The sequence below is a fragment of the Saccopteryx bilineata genome, chromosome 4 (assembly GCF_036850765.1).
Source record: "Saccopteryx bilineata isolate mSacBil1 chromosome 4, mSacBil1_pri_phased_curated, whole genome shotgun sequence".
In the NCBI taxonomy this organism is placed as follows: domain Eukaryota; kingdom Metazoa; phylum Chordata; class Mammalia; order Chiroptera; family Emballonuridae; genus Saccopteryx; species Saccopteryx bilineata.
Window position 1 is genome coordinate 106,199,980 of NC_089493.1, and position 20,316 is coordinate 106,220,295.

At 41.2% G+C, this 20,316-nt stretch overlaps 1 protein-coding gene across 1 annotated transcript in view; it reads right to left on the bottom strand.

The window, feature by feature from the left end:
* Nucleotides 1-1,803: 1,803 nt before the first annotated feature.
* Nucleotides 1,804-20,316, bottom strand: part of EGLN3 (egl-9 family hypoxia inducible factor 3) — a 29,966-nt gene continuing 11,453 nt past the window's right edge. The window contains exons 2-5 of the mRNA XM_066277695.1: nt 9,660-9,779; nt 7,290-7,426; nt 5,457-5,530; nt 1,804-4,042 (exon numbers count right to left, since the gene is read on the bottom strand). Of these exons, the coding sequence (XP_066133792.1) occupies nt 4,011-4,042; nt 5,457-5,530; nt 7,290-7,426; nt 9,660-9,779 (363 nt within the window). The 3' untranslated portion in view covers nt 1,804-4,010. The remainder of the gene's footprint in view (nt 4,043-5,456; nt 5,531-7,289; nt 7,427-9,659; nt 9,780-20,316) is intronic.

Here is a 20,316-nt window from a genome sequence, read left to right on the forward strand (position 1 = left end):
TCAATATCACTTGGAGGTCTCTTCCCCGAATGTCCATTTATCAGATATTTTCATTTGTCAGTAAAAGAACTCCACCGACATCTCAGCTCTACCTCAAGCCCAAAATGGAATGTTAGGTATATTAAGAATAAGAAATCTGTTTCCTTTCCTCCCCTCAGAGTGCATCAAAATAGGGACCTAGGTTGGCAGCTCACACACTAAATGTCCCAATGCATTGCACCGTGGCCCGCTGGGAGGTCTCTAAATTACACCCAGGAAACCCAAACTTGTTTTCACTTCCAGGTGGCCCACACTGCTAACTGGCATATTGCTGACAGCACACCCCATACAGCTCATACCCAGCATTAGCCCACGAGGCCAATGTTTGACATACACCCAAAGTTCCTCCACAATCCTGTTGTGCAGGCAAAGAAGATCCTGTTGCAAAGTCAAGACAGAATTCAAATACAAAGTTCGTGTTTTCTGCTTATGTGGTGTGTATTAAAAAATTGACATTCTTTAATGTTGGGCATGAGATCCTTGTTGCTAATCAAAACACAATATAAAAATATCAAGTAGCAAGCATTTATTTCAAGCTCCCTCTCTCCCAACTCCTCTCACTCCCATTCTGTTGTTTGGTGAGTCCTCTGCAGGTAGGAGACACCAAAGACAACACTGAGAAGTTGGAAGTCTTGAGTCAAATCCTAGTGTGTTACCCTATCACCGTGTAACCTCTGACCAGCTGCCTAACCACTCTGAGTGTAGTTCCTTATCTGTAAAGAGGAAGAGCTGTCTCAGAGGCTACAAAGAATAAACATGTGAGAGCACGTAGCACAGGTATGGCACAGAGGTATTATCTGAGTACTTAACTAGTCATCTTACCAATTGTTTTATATCATGACTCTTTAATTGCTGAACTTGGCCTTGCAAATGTAAAGGAGATAGGCCATGGTAAATCCAGCCTCTCAAAGGGCCTAGCCTATCAACATGGTGAAACAGCAGCATGTTAAAAAATCACATCTGGATAGTAGATTGGGTCTTTAATATAAACCAGCATATACTCTTCAACCAAGTTCCATTATAGCCAGCTTCATTTGGAAAAGAACTATTTATTTTCACTGTTTTGACAATAGTCTCTAACCTTCTAGCTCATCAGTATTCTTGTCATGTAATTCAAAAGATTCCAGACTGAAGCTAAGTCAGTTTTGTATTATTTTCATTTGAAATAACTTTACCAAGAATATCCCTTGTGCTTGTCCTCATAGTTATCAAATATAAAAGCACCAGACATGTCCAAAACCCTATTTTACACAAACTGCTGACCAAGCATGACATTTCTCATCATTGCTTTCTGAAACACAGGAAATTTGAAGACTGAATGGCCAATATAAATTAGGATGACCCAGCCTCTAAAAAACCTGTGTTATTTAAAGAAGGAAAAATGAAATCATGTCTGAATGAATAATTCGTGATTCAGACAGCCTAGCATTTAATTGGTATTAACTAATGTGCTGAAGATCTATTTAATGCACTTAGGTAAGACTTCTTATTTCCACAAAATTGGATCTTTGGTTCAAAATTTAATCTCCTGCCATGGACTTTGCACTATATAGGTGATGTAACACTGAGGTAGGCTCTTAATATTTCATTGCCAGGAATATAAAGGAAATTGATCAAATTATTTGCCAAATCATATTGCTTTAGCAAGGCTAAGCCCTTCCTTGTCACACAGAGAATCAAAAGAGTAGGCACTACTACCCTTGTATTTTCCAAGTTAATCTTCCAGAACTCAAATAGGCCATGAGAAGAACCAGTGCATTGAAGGTGATTTGATATATAGTTTATTAGTTTATAGAACCTTTGTCTGGAGGGAGTAAGCAAGGCCATAGAGATTCCAATGTTTTGGCAAGACAAAATATTAACCAAAATAAAAGCTACAAGAAGTCTTATTTGAGCAAAATTATATTCCTTCAGAATATTCTGTCATTCTCGTGACACCAGTAATCATGGGAAAGGAAATCTTAGTTGCAATTTTATATACTATAAAATTCCTAAGAAAAAACCTTGTTTCTCTCTTAATGAAGTTTTCCAAAATTGTTCCAAAGGAGGAATATACTCTGCCTTATCTGAAGCTATTCATGTCAATTACTCCTACAATCCCAGGACAACAAAGGGCAGAATTCTTCTGTGTTCAATTTTCAGGTTCATGGTGGTCAACCACCCTTTCAGACAGATAAGCAAATATGAAATGACACAATGACCAAAACTTTCTAAAACTCTTAGCCTAAATTCGTAAGTCAACAGTGAAAGATATGTGTACAAAGATTCTAGTTAGTCCTTCCTGTCAAAAATGAAGAAAATTTATCAAAATATTGAAATGCTAAGGTAGGTCAGTGAGTTTATTCAAAAGTATTTACTGAGCCCTTACTGTGTGCCAGGCACTATTTTAGGTGCTGGGAACACATTCCATTCATTAAAAATATACAAGAATCCCTGTCTTCTTTGTGCTTACACTCTAGAGGAAAGATATAAGATAATAAACACAGCAAGTAAGAAAATTACATAGTAAGTTAAAAGGTGATAAATATTATGGAAAAAAAGATAGCAATTATAAGTATAAAGACACATCTTAGCTAGAAAATTTCTAAAACCAGAAAAGGAAAAAATAAGCTTCTTTCTTGCAAAGCCTATTTATCTATAAATGACCAAAAAAAATATTCTTGGCCCTTTCAAGTTCATGGGATTTTCAAGCAAGTAATTAAGGGATTTTTAAAATATGAAAATGGAATTGAAAACTAGCAAGAGTAGCTTTTATAAAGCAGGCTCTCGATACAGAGTTCTTGAGGAATCTGTGTTTACTTTGGCAGTAGAACCCTTCACAATTCTAGCAAATTCCACGTTTCTGGCCACAATGCCAACCACAGTGGAGTTGGAGAGTCCAGTCTGTTGAAAAGGCAATGCAGGACAGAAAATGTGAAAGAACTCAATCAGCTTTTCAGGATTTTTTATTTCCATTTCCTTTTTTAAATACAGCACCCTATTTTTTAAAATTATTTTCTTATTTTGTTAAAGTCGGGTGAGCTCATTAAAAAGAAAAACTGAAAAATGAAAATGTCCACATTTCCAACTCCATCTCGCTCTCAGATTGCTCAAGACGCACACACATTTGCTGTGTATCCGTAGACCCGGGTCTTTCGACGCTAGCATCAGAGGTTGCTGACTCTAAACCAGCAGGTAAATTTTTTCCCTTTGCTTTAAATTGAAATTCCATTTCAAGAAAGAAACCAAATAATTAATGGCTAGCTTTTGCCTCTGAGGAATTAGGTTCTCCAAGTAAGAAGTGAAAATAGAAAATAAATGGTGATGTCATTTTTGATCAGAAAGTCATATGTTCTGTAAAATAGGGCAGGGCAGAAAGTCCAGGCTATAGGGCCAGGAAAAAGGAGTGTCTACCCACAGGACACTTATAAATGGATGACTATGACAGCAGCCCTTTCTAGAGGTAATAATGTCATTAGGTTGTGATAAGTCTCCAAAAACCCCAAAAGCTCTGGATTAAAAACATTTGGAAATTGTTCAGATGACACAAATTCCAGTTTCTTGCTGTTAAGGCTTCAATGATGCCTCTGTGGCACCTGTCACCATTTTTTTTTCTTTGCAAACCAACTCCTTTCAAATCAGGAAGTGTACATAAAGTGCAAATAAGATTTATTCTCTCTCTTGTGCTTCTGGGCTCTCGTTTTGATACAGATCACCAAATCTAACAGTTAAACCGCTGGCCAGAGAGGTCATCTTCAGGTATTTTCCGTGATAGATGATGAGTTCATCTGGCAAAGAGAGTGTCTGAAGGTGAATGCAGTCTTGGAAGAAACATAAAGTACCATTCACAGGACAGGGGTGTGAACGTGCGAGTGGTAGGGAGGGAGGTGCTCCACACCAGTTCACTGAAGAGGCCTTCTTTGGGTCTCAACTCAAAGAAAATTCAGGAACTGTTGCTAAGACGAATGAGGCCAGTGAATTTTGGAGCACTGTCAGTCTTCAGTGAGGGCGGATTCTGTTTTCCCTGGGGTAAAAACAGAAAAAAGAATGAAGAGGGTAAGGAGCCAGATCTGATGACTTTAAAATCACAAATGTCATCCAAAAAGCCTCTAGTAAATAATTCCCGTCTTACAAAACAAAACTGAGCAAAGCGCCTCCTAATAGGGCTCAGCAAATATGCTTCTTACGTGTTTGACATATAGTCCAAATGGGTGATGACTTAGGCCATATTACGTATTTCTTTACTTCAGGATTTTTTTTTCAAATTATTTTTAATTGATTAGGGAGAGAGAGACACATCTATTTGTTGTTCCATTTATTTATGCATTCGTTGGTTGATTCTTGTATGTGCCCTCATCAGAGATCAAACGTGCAACTCTGGCATATTGGGATGATGCTTTAACCAACTGAGCTACCTGGCCAGGGCCAAGATTTCTTAGATTAATTTTTTTTCGATTAGTATGCCAATGACCACAGTGACTCTTTTATTATTATTATTATTAAGTGTGAGGAGGGAAGGCAGAGAGACAGACTCCCACATGCCCCCTGACTGGGATCCAGCAGGCAAGCCCCCTATGGGGCAATGCTCTGCCCTTCTGAGGCCATTGCTCCATTGTTCTGCAACCAAGCTATTTTTAGCACCTGAGGCAGAGACCACAGAGCCATCCTCAGCACCTGGGGCCAACTCACTTGAACCAATTGAGCCGTGGCTGCAGGAGGGGAAGAGAGAGAGAGAGAGAAAAGGGGGAGAGGGAGAGGTGTAGAAGCAGATGGTTGCTTCTGTGCCCTGACTGGAATGGAACCCAGGACATCCACACATTAGGCTGATGCTCTACCACTGAGCCAACCAGCCAGGGCTGTGCATGGTTAGTCTTTAAGAGAAGGATACAATATGTAACTTTTCCCATATTTGGGGGCCAGGAATTTATCTTCCTAAAACCACCTTGGCAAGGCTGGCTGGATTAGTGTTTCAGTGTAACATTTTGGGAAATGCTGCTTTAGAATGCTGGTTGGAGGGAACAGGAGTATTATTAAGTCATATTCAGTTTATAGTACATGAATGCAGTTTTTATATTGGGAGTCACAGTCCCACACCAATATAATAAATTAACCATTCTAGTTGGGTTTTGTTGTATTTCCTTTGCAATGTGCCAAAATCATGGACAGCATTAAATGTTATTTTGGATGGGTGAACATTAATAATAATAATCTGTCATGCAATCAGTGCGCATTCACAAAGGATGCCCTTCGAATTTTTCTAATTTTCCCAACAGAGCTAAGGCTAAGGTTTCAGGATTAAGTCCACCAAGATATCATTATATATGAAGTTAACCCACAGCTGAAAATAAACAGAGTAGATTAGAACATATTTTTTAAATCTGGAATAAAAATCAAAGATTGACATAATCAAAAGTCACAGAAATTTATCAAACACATACTAGTTAAATTCCTGAACTTCTTTTTGGCTTCTGCCCTTTCATCAGCATCAAAGTACCAAACAGTCATAGCGTATCTGTGAAGATAAGCAGATATAAGAGGTTTGAAAATACTACTGAAAAATTAAAAATGCATACTACAAATCTCCCTTCATAGCCTTTGTAAAACCAACATTTAAACTTTTCCCAATTATTAGAAGTCCATCCCTTTTTTATTTTAAAATAAACTTCTCTGGTTTCAATTCTATTTAAATGCAATAAAACAAATAAGGAATTCCAAGTATGCACCAGGCATCAATGCAGGCAATGGGAATTCAGATCATCATGTGAATATTCCTGCTTCGGCCTCAAAAGCACGGCCTCAACCAGGGAGACAGGCAACTTAACAAATAATGTAAGAGATGTATAATGATCTACACAGAAAGGACTGGAGGGAAATCATTCTGCTAAAGACTGGGAGACCTGACTTGGTGGAGAGAGCACAGAGAAGAGGAGGTGACATCTGAATGAAGCTTTGAAGAATAATTTATGTAAATGACAGGACACCTAAAACTCGGCTTTCTTTAGTTTTGGACACAGAAGCAAAGATGCAATGAAATAATGATGCCCTCAAGCTTTCTACTGTGTTCTCGTTAATAAACTTTATCCCATCTACAGGATAGACTGGAACAGGAGTTGTTTCATGCATGAATTTTCCAAAAATTTCATTTTATAATAATTATTAGCTACTCGAATTTCTATAGCACTGATTTTTTTTCCAGGGCTTCCCATCAACATTTGTTAACGTTTCCTGTTACTTTGGCCAACAGGGACTGTGGAATAACAAGGGAATTCTAGCACAAACCACAGGATCCAATTATTGTACCCCATTTAACAAGCCACAGTCAGGTTTTGGTGGTAAAATTAGTTACCTGCTCATCTAAAGCACATTCCAATTTGACATTTAATATGCAACTATGTGTAGGGTTCAGATCTGTGATTTCTTGAAAGGGACACATAAATCTTAAGAACTTTATATCTATGGATTTAACTTAATGAATTTAATTTAATTAGGCTTGTGCAGGTTTAGTCAATATCCTGCTACCCATGTTCTAACCCTTTGCCCCAGCTGCTATCACCAATTCCAGCTGCACCCCCACAGCCCTCCAGCACTGCCTGGTTTACGGTTTACAGCTGTGGCCATAAAACAAAGGCAAATGAAAGGCAGAGTCCAAAATTAAGATTATAGCTAGAGTTTCTAGATTAACACTAAACAACATTAAGTTGTTCAGTTACTCTGAAAATCTTCCCACGCACAATCTGAGGACAGGATTATTTTAAATCCAATGGTTAGGATATGGTTGGTACAGTGACCCCAAACCAATTTATGCTAAGAAAAGGGTAAAAAAAGAATAGAAGTCATAATAAATTCCTTTCCTTTTTCAAGGTTCTTTCTTTGCTTTTACCTGGCAACTCATAAACTCATCGAGTTGAGCCGACAGAATTCCTGGTACGTGGCAGCCAACATTTTCGAGGAATAGTTCAACATGAGTTTTTTGAAAGGAGGGGTGGGGAAGAAAGAAGAGAAAAGAAAAACACTCTGGGAAAGTTAGAGTCCAATATGTTCACTTTAATGGAAAACAATTTGTTAATAGTTCAAATTGATGTTAGATTTTGTGTGGTAAGGAATCCTAAGCTTCCACTTTAAGGAAAATTAAAATCAACACCAAACAGGTTTGCTATCAGCTTTGGGGTGTGGTTACTCCTTCTTTTCATAGGACACCAGTATAGAGAAGCCTCTGGGAACTGGGGTTTGTAAAGAAACTTCTCACAAGGAATCGTGGCCCTGGCTGTTACCTGGTAGCATAGGAAGGCTGGACTTCGTGCGGGTTCCTGCGGTCTGACCAGAAGAACAAGAGTCTGTCAAAAATGGGTTCCACATCCGCTACAAATGGTTTCCCTTCTGGAAATATCCGTAGGACCCCACCATGTAGCTGGGGGACACAAAGAAGGTTGATTATTTCCTGGCTCACACACAGATAATTAACAATGATGTTTAAGACTTGTCTAAAAACAAGGCCAGCTTCTAACCTTCACTCTAAGCATATATTATTCCCCATTTTTTTTTTACAAGGACACAGAGAGAGTCAGAGAGAGGGATAGATAGGGACAGATAGACAGGAACGGGGAGAGATGAGAAGCATCAATCATCAGTTTTTTGTTGCAACACCTTAGTTGTTCATTGATTGCTTTCTCATATGTGCCTTGGCCACGGGTCTTCAGCAGATCAAGTAACCCCTTGCTCAAGCCAGCAACCCTGGGTCCAAGCTGGTGAGCTTTTTGCTCAAGCCAGATGAGCCCGCACTCAAGCTGGCGACCTCGGGGTCTCGAACCTGGGTCTTCTGCATCCCAGTCCGATGCTCTATCCACTGTGCCACCACCTGGTCAGGCTACTCCCAAATTTTTACTTCAGCCTCATACTTTGTATTAAATTTTATTTCATACTTGGTTAGAGCTATTTCCTTATTCACCTCCCACCAACAGAAGCTTTCCCACATCCAAACTCATGAAGCCTATGCACACAAAATGCAGTTCTAATTGGCCATATTGTACAGAATCACCGATATCTGACTGACTTTGAGCTACACCCACCCGAGCCACTTTGTATGGTTTAATTAAATATTAAGAGCTTCCTAGGATAATCACCCAGCACACCCTCCCTTCAAGCAGAACTCACAACTTCCCTCTGAACACCACTAGCTCCTTTGTGACCTTGTAAGTTGGAAGTGACATGCTCTTTTCTCTGAACTCTCAAACCACCTTATCTGTACCTTTTATTCTATGAATCTCTTGTTTCATTGGAGACACTTTTTCATTTTACGTGTATGCCCAATCTGCCCTACTAGAGAATCCATAGCTGGGTAGAAGTCAGGCTCACATATCAAGGTATCCCCTCAGCACAATGCCTGGCACCCACAGGCACTCTCTCACATATTTGTTGATTAATAATATTTTGCAATTTATTATCACTGATCCTATAACTTTACTCATTTGCCTATAACACCACCTTTCAAGATTTTAAAAGAAAACTAAGGGATAAATTCTAGTCACGTGACCAAACAGGGATAAGAGACAATAAGCCTTACCACTGAGTCACTGGCTTCCTGGGTTTCGTATTTCAGACCCCTGATACAACATCCTGGCCAATGACAGCCAGCCGCCCAAACGAACAGGGGCGGGAGATGCAGAAGGTTCCAAAGCCAAATAAGCTTGCAAAGTTCTAATTTCTCAGACTCTTAAATCATCTTCAATTTTCAGAAAACATTCAAATTCCAGAAAAATATTTGTAAGTGTGGAACCAGACTGCATATCTCTATCTCTCTATATGTTCAGAAATACATAAATAAACCATAAAACCTTTGGCATTCACAAGCCAGAGTAAACCATGGCAGGCAGCCACCAGTGAGATGTATCACCCGAGAGGGGGGCCTGTGTTGGAAACCTCACTGGGGAATAGTTTTATAGCCTCCAGTTCTATTTTTGTGGAATTCTCTCAGTGTCTCCACTGGAAGGGGTAAGTGTCTACCTTATTCGACACTGAGAATCATATCAGCTCTGAATTACAATGAAAACTTCGATCCCTAAAATAGCGAATTACCTTCTCATCAACCACTCCTCCCACATCTTAATGATCCTACCTACCCCCCCAATCAAATTAATTTTATATTCATTATTTTCATCCCATCAACTTCAGTACTAATACCTAAGGGAGGGGGATATGAAAAAGAAAAGATTCATCTGTGGAAATTATAAACTCCAAATCAGGGGTCGGGAACCTATGGCTCACGAGCCAGATGTGGCTCTTTTGATGGCTGCATCTGATTTGCAGACAAATCTTTATTAAAAAAAATAATAATAACGTTAAAAATATAAAACATTCTCATGTATTACAATCCATTCATTTCCTACCGCTCATGTTCATGATTGCGGGTGGCTGGAGCCAATCACAGCTGTCCTCCGGGACAACACCAAATTTTTATTGGATAATGCGTAATGTACACAGGTCGTTGTATGGCTCTCATGGAATTACATTTTAAAATATGTGGTGTTCATGGCTCTCTCAGCCAAAAAGTTTCCCAACCCCTGTTCCAAATTCTCCTCTAAGTCATGTGAATTCTTTCCCTCTACTTTTTAACCCCTCCCTCTAATCCCATTATTTCCAAATACCTTGGAATCCCAGTTCTTGTTCAGATAGTAGATGCAGGTGATGCAGCGGCCATCGCCATTGGGGTTGTCTACATGTCGAACATAACCTGCTCCATTTCCTGGGTAGCAAGCCACCATTGCCTATGAAGAAATCCCAAGAGACTGGTTAACAAAGCTGAGACAATCTTCTCCTACTGGTGAGCAGCTGAGTAACATAGTCTCCTTGGGTACTATGTGACATTTATAGGCAGCTGCTGGCTTCTTAATTGTATGGACAGTACATAAATTTGGACTCTTTAGCATGCAAGATTTAACGGCCAAGTCAGACCTATGGCCCAGTCCAGTACAAAGCGGTTCAACAATATTGCTACATTTGTAGAACATTTTAGACAGTAACCCATGTACATCTCATTAGGATGTCCTCTTTTCTTTAATCCTCTTTTTTGAAATTGCAGGCTCAGGGTTCCCACCCTAGACTGACAAAATCAGAATCACTAGGTATGAAATTTAGGAATTAAGCCTGTTTAAAAAGTGGCCCTGAATCCCTGAATTACCCTCTGTCTTAGAGCTAGGGCTCAAGATGTTTGCATTTACAAAGACACCGAAACCAATCTCCAAAGAGGAAAAGGTCAAGCTTGCTCAACAAAATGCTTAGGAAAGAAGGAAGAGAGAAGGGTCAATGGGAAGCTGTGTCCTAACTTGTTAGCACAGAACCACTCAGGTCTGGTTCTCAGAAAAAGCCACAGGCACATCTTATGTTTCTCAATGCTTGTCTTCTTCCTCCTGATAGTTGTAAAATCCCATGGTAACTTGAGTTCTCTTCCTTTCCCCAGTACTCCCATATCAACCAACTAGAGGAATAAAGGAGAAATCCGCACTAAAAATTCTACTGAAAGTTACTATTAAGTTACTATAAATTCAACTGAGAATTACTATTAAGAGGGTAACAAGCTAGTTGTTTCACAGAAATTATATCAAGGAGCTTGACCAGGTGGTGGCACAGTGGATATAGAATGTCATCCTGAGATGCTGAGGCAGGTTTAAAACCCCAAGGTTGCCGGCTTGAGCACAGGGTTGCTGGCTTGAGCGTGGTATCATAAACATGATCCATGGTCACTGGCTTGAGCCCAAAGGTCAAAGGCTGGAAGCCCAAGGTAGCTGGCTTGAGCAAAGGGTCACTGGCTCAGCTGGAGCCCCCCAGTCAAGACACGTATGAAAGAGCAATCAATGAACTATGAAGGTGCCACAATGAAGAATTAATGCTTCTCATCTCTCTTCCTTCCTATCTGTCCCTATCTGTCCCTCTCTCTCTGTCTCTGTCTCTCTCGCTCAAAAAAGAAATTATATCAAGAAATAGAAAAACATGGGCAAAGTGCAAAAAGCTAATTCTTTCTATGGACACTGCCATATTTCTAAAACATTTTTATGGACAGGAGATAGATGCAGAAAAGATATTAGAACTGGTACCATAAGATGAGGAAAGGGATATTTTTTTCAGTTTTGGTCACTGATGTATTCTAAGTGCCTAGAACAATGCCTGATACTCAGAAGTCTGTTTAAAATCTGATATAAATAAATGGATGAATTAGTAAATGACTCTTTCCTCAAAGAGTATGTTTACATTCTACCCAGATCAATATAGATTTCTCTCACTTAAAAAACCTACCTTCCAATATATATGTAGCAATCCAGTTGGTATTTTCTCTGATAAGTGGCAGGATTATTGTATTGATAAAATGATCAGCCGGATAGAGGCCCAAACAAATACACTAGTATAGCTCAAGGAATCAGCTTCAATGCCGTGGGTGCCACGTCACTCTCAGTGATAACCAGAAGGCATAAACTAGGCATGTAGCTTTAAAGGCTTCGCACACATTGCATACTGACTTTATAAAAAAAAAAATCTCTAGAACAATAAAACGGCTGAATGGAAACTGGCTTTACAGAGACCTTAAAGCTTACATCACAACATCTACCAAACTTTATATCCTATGCAGCTAGCAGTCCCCACACCCTACCTTCGAACATCTAAAATGCCAAAGCAATGTCATCTTAGAGGTGAAGTTAGGCTGTTAGCTTGAACATATTATAGAAGGTGGAATTCTGAAGCTACTGCAATCAAGATTTAACAAATGATGTTAACACCAAGGAAAGAATGGCTTGGGGAAAGGTGGTTGGTAGCAGACAGAAATGATGGGCCCAGCTAGGGAAGAAGAGATAAATGGAGTCACCTGGAATGACCAGGGAATTACCTATCCCTGGAGCTATTGATAATAAGAGCCACCACTGAGCCAATAATGAAAGTCATTTAAGCCACAAATAATTATAGGTTGAATTCCCTACCACTTCAGCCTCTCCCCACTTGAAGCCTTGAAAAGAAAAGGCACTCCATCAATGCTACATAAACTTACTCTCTTAGACAGCTCAACTCTAAGGTAAAGGTCAGTGGTCCAGATGCCTGGCATCTAGTTCACTCTGTACCTAATCGTGTGATTCCAGGCTTGGTTTCTTTCCTAGAAAGCGGAGCTAAGACTCAGTGTAAGCATCAACCCGAGGAAAAACAAGAGAGTTCTTCAGGGCATCATGAGGTGCTTATCTGCCTCAGGACTCAACTTAGATTCAAATATTGAAAAAATATCAATAGATACAAACTCACAAAAGTACCTTTACAAATTGCTGCATCCATAAAACACAGAGAAAAAGCTAACACATTCCAGGAGACTTACCAGCTGGACAAAACCTCTAAGTGTCAGCAAGTACAGTTATCTGATTGCTCAAGGAAGAGGAACAGAGAATTTTTCTGGCAAGAGTGAATCTTCACCCTTTCTCCTGGTTCCTGAAGCCACGGCATCAAGTTCAAAACAATGGAAGGAAATCACTGTGGGCCTCAGTGGGCCTGTTCACACAGTCCATTTTATTAGGTTTTCTGTACAACAGGCATAGGAGATGGGTCTTGGCTTGGGCACATTCCCAGCTATTTGCTGGTCTTTGGCACAGTCTAAAACAAGGAGGCTTAGGATGTGCTCAGAAGCATAAATCACATCAATAACGAGTCACTCATTTTTGTGCCAATTTGTGCACGGGGCAGAAACAAACCCCGGAAACTGACTGGGTCAACAGAGAAGCGATCTGAAACCTCATCAAGTCTGGGAAGGAATTTAGAGTACATAAAAGAGGAGAATGCTTCGGAACAACAGGGCCAAAGTACTTTAATTATCATGTGACAAATATGCCAAGCAATGACACTGACATGGATCAGGAAGATGTCTCATTTATTACAAACTTCATATTTGCCAAAACTTCCTGGCTGGATTAATATTTGGAATGTCAGTATGATCTAGAAAAGCAGATACAATATAGTCTTATAGTTTTGTTGTTGATGCGAACAGAAATCCACATGTCCCCTTGAGCATTCACCATTCTTTCTCCTGGCCCCAGAGTGGACGCCCTCCCACCATCCTCGGAGGCCTCTCCGTAGCTCTAGAGCCAAAGAAAAATGAGCCGAGGGCTGAGCCCCTCCCAGGCTCCCAAGCTGGCTCTAGACCAAAGATATGTACTCTACACACAGGCGGCCATGTTTGGGCAGGAAATTTGTATGTATTCCTTGAAGATGTACAAAGATATATAAACTTTAACAGCCAAATACAAGCAACAAAATGTACTCCCCAAATGCTACAAGTGGAAAAGAGTTGTTCTATTAAAGATATTGGTAAGCTGACTTCATAAAAAACCAGATCTCATCAATCCCAAAAGTAAAGTTGAAAAGTGAAAGACTATGACTTCATTCCAATGCCTAAGAAAAGTGTTCCTGATGGAAACTGACCACAGCTTGATTACACAGATTAAGTCATTTCAAAAAGTTGGCTTTGGGGACCTCCACTGTCCACTCAGCACTGATGATCATTTTAGACCCACGGGTGGCAATGGGGTGCATCTGCCCCACCCCAGCCTCCAGCCGGCTCACCACTTCTCTGATGACAATTAACAACGCAGATTTTTACAGAAATGTAGTTTACATCACTCATGACTTTGGAGTCAGATTTACTAGTATGACTCGATCTTGAACAAGTTACAGTAAAGTGGCATTTTATGTAAATTTTAACTCAACAAATTGAAATACTAATCAAGTCTCACTTTCTTTGTAAAATGTATAATAAATGGGAATCCATTTTTTAAAATTGTCAAAAAGTAGCATAACTTTAGAGCTGTCTGGTCAAATGACCTTAAACTGGTATTTTGATCCACTGCCAAATTCTAAGACCCATCTAATTGCTCTGCAAAAATACCAGCCAATCTTTGTAAGGATTTGTTTTGAATTATGAATGATCATGAGCAACCTAAGTACAAAATAACCTGACCTTATCCTCTTCACACCTCAGTTTTCTCATCTGTAAAATGGGTTTATGCTGCTTAATGTTAGCTATTTTTAAAGCTGATGATATGCATGTTTCTGTTCCCCTCAGCTGGGGCTTCAGCATGTTTCCCCTTCAGCGATCTGATTTAAGTGCTTTGTAGCTTCAAATCCAAGGCTGGCAAACTCAAATAGCTTTTGGCGCTCGTGAGTAACATAAATAATTGAAGCTAATCATGTATATATGTATGTCTCAGAGCTCTGGAGTGCATATTCTGCTACCCACACCAGGGAATTTCCCACCTTCACAATGAGGACCCAGTATTACAAAATCCTCAGATTTTAGGATAGTAGCAGACAACCAAATGGGATTTGTGTGTAAACACTCCTGAATATTTTTTATCCCAATTTTTAAATTGGGGCCACAAAAGCATACATCAGGCTATATGTTGAGATCCCTGCCTGAGATCTCCTAAGAAATCAAACTACCCTGCATTAGCGCCTGAGCCAATAGTGGGCACCTTCCTCAGCTCTCTTTACCAGGTTCAGATGTTTGCTGTCCAAAGGCACAGCCTCACCCTTCAGTGCCATCCACACTCCACATGCCTCCTCCATACTTCCCTCCCCTCAAGTCTGTCCATCTAGACGAAGGAATGGGGACCCAGAATCCTTCCCTCTCTACCGTAAGGTACTAATTACAAGGAGAATTAGATGTGAAAAGAATTGAGAAGAAATACATAAAACTACACACCTTGGAAAAACAGCCAAGCAAGTCATCATAGTGGAGAATGTAATAGCTGAAGTTTTCTGGCCAGAAGTAGGTCTAGTTTATATATCCAGGTGACAACAGCCTAGAGGATGATCTTGCTAGTGTTTCCTAATCTGCTACAGATGGAGGTGCTATCGGCTATCCTCCTGGGGTCATTTTCCTGGGTGCTTGGTGTTCAGCACATATTTTAACATGCACATTTAATATAGACAGTAAGCAGGGTGGCCATGTGGTTGTATATTTTATGTACTATATACATAAAGGCACCTGCTGGGGATGGGGCCCCATTCGGTCATGGGGGGGGAGTTAAAAATAGGAACAAAGGCATTACATGTGCTAGCAGCAGCTCTAAAATTGAAGTTTTCCTACTTAAAAAAAAATCTTTAAGTATTCAAAGAGCTATATGCAGGCATACCACAGGGAAGGCTGGAGTTTAATGAAAACCTGGAAGAGGATGGGCTTTGCAAGTTTTGCTCTCTAAAACACACAAAAATAAAAAATCTAAGGATAGGCCCTGGCCAGTGGCTAACATATTGGCCCAATATATGGACATCCTGGGTTTGATTCCCAGTCAGGGCACACAAGAGAAGTGACCATCTGCTTTTCTACCTCTCCCTCTCTCTCTTCTCTTCCTCTTCTCCTCCCATAGCCAGTGGCTCGATTGGTTGGAGCAGGTGCTGAGGATAGCACAGTTGAAGTACATCAGCCTCTGGTGCTAAAAATAGCCCAGTACTCAAGCATCGGCCCTAGACAGGGTTGCCAGCTGGATCCCTGTCGGGGCACATGCTGGAGTCTGCCTCACTGATGTCCCTCCTCTCACCTAAAAAAGAAAATAAAATCTAAAGATAAATTAAGCCAAAATGTCCCTTTCCATTATTTTCCGTTTGGCTGTAACAAGGAGTGAGAGAAGAAAACCAAAAATCCTCTACAAGGGTAAGTAACTGAGATACAGAGGCCACTGAAGGCAAACTGGTATTGCTGCTTTAGCCTTTCCTCATCTCCCTGTCCACGAGTGTGCGCTCTTCAGGGACACCCACTGTTGTCACTTCAATTAAACTATGACAGTACAAGATTCACAAGGCATCTTCACAAGATGAAAACTGTGCAAAGCTTCCTCCAAGGGTTTTGAGAAAATGTCATTAAACGAAGTTCACATTGCTGCCAGTCTCCACCTTTATGTGAAGTTGAACAAAAAAGTAGGCTGTCAATGTGATGATGAACAACACATAACCTTAAAAAGTGCTTTAGAATTTGTATCTATTCATTCTAACTCCATCTAGAAATTAGTGGTAGACAATGCAGGTACTTCAGAGAAAAAAGCAGGGAACTTTGTGCAAATTGTCATTGTTGTCTTGACATCTTGTTTGTCATCTATCGTGTTGGTTAAAAGCAAGCCTAGCTCTTTCCTCCCTCCCAGTGCCTCCAGTTAAAGACTAACATAACGAAATGATGAGGAACTAGGAAATACACTTTGGTGGGCAACAACATGAGCTGGGTCTGGTCACCACCTTCCCCTTCCAAACTGTATGGCCAGGGCCACCACCATCACTGCCATTCACATGTAGGTTCTCACTGGATTTGGGCAGACAGTAAAGGAAGAGTGGAGCCAAAAAATGGTGGGCCATTTCTTTATTCCAGTCTCGCACCGGCCAGTGAGCAAACACACAGGATTTCCAAAGCCACTGACACATTCTCCGGTTCTACAACCAGGAGAATCTTCTCCGGTTCCTCCTAGAATCAAAGGCCCCACCAGTCTCAGCAGAGCTCCCAAAGCCCCTCAGCTCTGGTGAGGTGAGCAGTGGCTCTGGTGAAGGGGGTCTGCCAGCTCCTCCTGGTCAGGAGAGGACATCCTGAGCAGAGAGTGCACCATCCTCACTTGAAAACCTGTCCTCAGGTAGGTCTCATCTGTGTCCTGGTTTTACTCCACTATGAACTTGGTCCTAGACTCAGGATCATCCAAACAACCATCAACAATTACCAAGACTTGGAACCTTCTATTTAGTTCTCCCAGCTCGGTGCCATAAAAGTCTTACATTAGAGAGCTGGGCTCCCACCCCCGCCCCCAGAAATTACAGAGGATTCACAGGCCTGTAAAGTCTGACTGTTCTAGATCAAGATTTGTGCATGAACTTAAATGAATCACCCTTCCGAAGAAGCTACTGAAGCTGGAGGCCAGGCATTTCAGACTGTTGTTATTCCTCCCTGAATTGTGGTTAATTCCTCCCCTTGGAGGGGATTCAGCCCTAGCTCTGCAATTAAGCACAGTAAACAGGCCTGGGAACATCGACATATCAATACAGGCTGCTTGGGTTTGGGAAGGCAGCCCTTCCCGTGGTGGCCTGGCTCTGGGCCAGCTGGTGACGGCTGAGTGACAGGGCTACGTGCGCTGCGTGAGGGTGGCAGCCAGCCCACAGCCGAGCACACTGCCGGGGACCACAGAGGGAACAAGCACAGCAGAGCACCCTCCCCTCCCCTGTCACTACCCCAGTCACCAGAGAAGTGTTTTGAATAAGGGCTTCCTTGCAATTATGAAATCAGTAAAAGTCAGCCAGGCTCAAAGTTAAGGACATAGAGAATGGCATTTAACCATACTCATTCTGACACCTTTCCCCAAATCGTTACAGCTGCCATTTCCTGAGGAAACATGTAGCCAGGTGGCACTTTAGGGTGGCGCTCTACAAATCTCGTTTCATTTACTTTCCTGGTTACAGGGTAAGAGTGAGCAGAGTCATGTGCATGAGTCACTACTCACTTCTCAGAAGTCATTAGCCCTGGACGTTATCGTATACACCTAGAAGTTATCTTATTTCTATAGAAAAAAAAAAAAATCAGAAGTAATTCTTAAGGCTACAGAGGGGTAGGGAGTTGTAATATTTAACTTCCTTTGATATGAGAAACAGCCTTATCTGAAAAATAAAACTTTACCTGTAGCTCTCTAAGGCTCCAAGTGTAATAGAAAAAAGGAATGTTTGTGACTGTAGGAGTGTCAGAATATGGTTGTCTTTCAATTCTCGTCTGAAAAAATCCCAAAATACTAGGGAATCTATGATAACTTAAATACAAATGGGAAGACAAGATTTTTTTTTTTTTGGAAGACAAGATTTTATTAACGGGTCATCTACAAAAAAACATAGTTACCAATCAAAACATGTCCTGAAAAATGCTTGGAGGCCATGTTTTTAAGAGACACTAGTTAAACACTTTTCCTGCAGTTCCCAGTGAATTCTGAGTATTAACTCAGGAACTGCAATGATGCTGGAAAAAATAAAGGTAAAGAACTGTCTACAAAACCAGATCTTTATTTACATTTGCACTTCAGCACGTGGAAAGAGGTGTGTGCTGAATGAAAGAGCCGGCACACAGCGGATCAGTCAGAAGTAGGACTCACAAAACTCAGTGGGCACATTTACTCACTGAACAAACATTTGTATAGTGCTCACTACGTGCCTGATACTGACTCTGTGCTTCCCAAACATTATCATTATCTTCACTATAACCCCATGTGGGAGCAGCCATTATTACCTCTATTTTACAGGTGAGGAAACTGAGGCCAAAGGAAATTAGGCAGCTTGTCTTCCCGAACGCCGTCAGAACTGCAGAGTGGGAGTCCCGCTTGACCGGGGCAGCTTCGCTCGCGTCCATCCCACTTTTGAGGAAACTAAGATCTTCAGTTCTATTTGAAATATTTGACTCCCTCTCACTCTGGCCTATAATTATTTCCATAATGATAGAAAAGTCACAAAATGCAAAAAATAACAAAAATATGAAAACTGAGCGTGCTTGCAATTGCATCTATGAACTAAAAGCTTGGTGGGGGAGAATGCTGATGGGGGAGAATGTTGGCGGGGGGGGGGTAACAAAAGCAAGGAGTAAAGAAAATTGACTCTGAATCCTGTGGCAAAGCACAAGTTGTGTGAGCTGTTCTTGCTTCAGTGGCTCACACTGTAGGGTGGGCTCAATTCCGCCACACTCTCCATAGCCCCTGTGGGGCCCAGCGCTGCTCCAAATGCAATTGGTCCAAAGTCAGCTCAAGTCTCACCCCCAGGCCACTCTGCTTCACCAGCTTCTCTGAGAAGGTAGCCTCTCCAGGAGCTTTCCTTATTAACTCAGGTCAACACCAGCCAAGGTTTTCAGACTTGTTTCAAAGTCAGAAGCTAAATGACCAATGAAACAATTTTAAAGGAAATACGAAAATGTATTTCCCTTGGGAAGACAAGAGATGAGATCAATTTTCCTCACTCAGGTGCAAAACTTGTTTAGGAGACATCTTAGCTCTCTACTACCACATTAATTAGCATTCACTAAGTACAGAACTTTCTAAAATTCAGTTAATTAGAATACAATGGATACAGACCCACTGTGGCTTACAGGAGGGATGAGACAGAAGACCTCTTAGAGGGGAGGAAAATAAAAAGCTCTTTTCAGAGAAATGTGTAAAACATTTTGGGGAGCAGTGAGGGGCTAGAGATTAAGGCACGCCTGCCTCTGAGTCTGGGGGCAGGGATGGTTGATTTAACTGTCCCCATGTTCCTCCATGAGAGGTATAAGCCCCATTTTACAAACATAGAAACTGAGAGTCAGACACAGAAAGTAACTTAGGGGACATTATAGATGTAAGCATGGTCTATTCACCACTAAACACTGCTTCTAAAAGAATCAGGTAAAAATTGGTAACTCAAAACTGGTGCTACTATTTTCAGAACGACCATGACTGAGATTGTCTTCCTTCCACTCCAAAATAATGCAGCAAAGATCTGCAGATGATTCTTGTGGCTTTCCAAACACAGCCTGAAATCTTTAACTGGGAAATCCAAGTTCTCCATGCACAAGTGAGAAAAGGCAAGTGATGGCTACCTTCCAACCTCTAGCCTTTGAGTCATTTGTCAGCTCTCTCTCTCTCTCTCTCTCTCTCTCTCTCTCCCTCCTCAGTTTTGTGGCACCCCTCAGGAGGCAGTCTTACCCAAGAGGGCCAGAAACCAGCTTAGGCTTCTGCATGGTGCCCCCAGCTAGCACATACCAGAAGCTCACAAGACACTTTTCCAGTTTGTGCTCGTCCAAAATCACTATGATTCTCCCTCGGTCTTCCCAGTGCCCTCAGCCTGTGCACGGTGCAGGGCTGTCAGACACCCGCAAGGAGCCCCCCGCAGTCACCAGCAAGCACTTACCCCTCCATTCAACACAACAGAGAGAATCAGTTCCAAGTTTCACTCCAGTTCTGGTTCTGGAGAATTAACTTTATTGGTACAAAAACAGAAAAAGTTGCATGTGTGTGTATCTGTATAATCTGTTAATGTGTGGTGGGGTTTTTTTCCTTAAAAAAAATCCCAAATAAACTGAAATCACATACATTTTTTTTAGTTTCAGCAATGGATAAGCTCAGGTCTGATCAAAGACTGATCTCTGATTTTCTCTGTCACAGAGAAATTGTAGGAAGGTGCAGCACCATACCCATTTGGGCCTCCTCTTATCCATTTACGACGCAGTTCTCAGATGTTCTCATGGGTGGGCATCAGCGGAAGACTTGTGAGTTTCTGTTTCACTGGGTTTGGGGAGAAGTT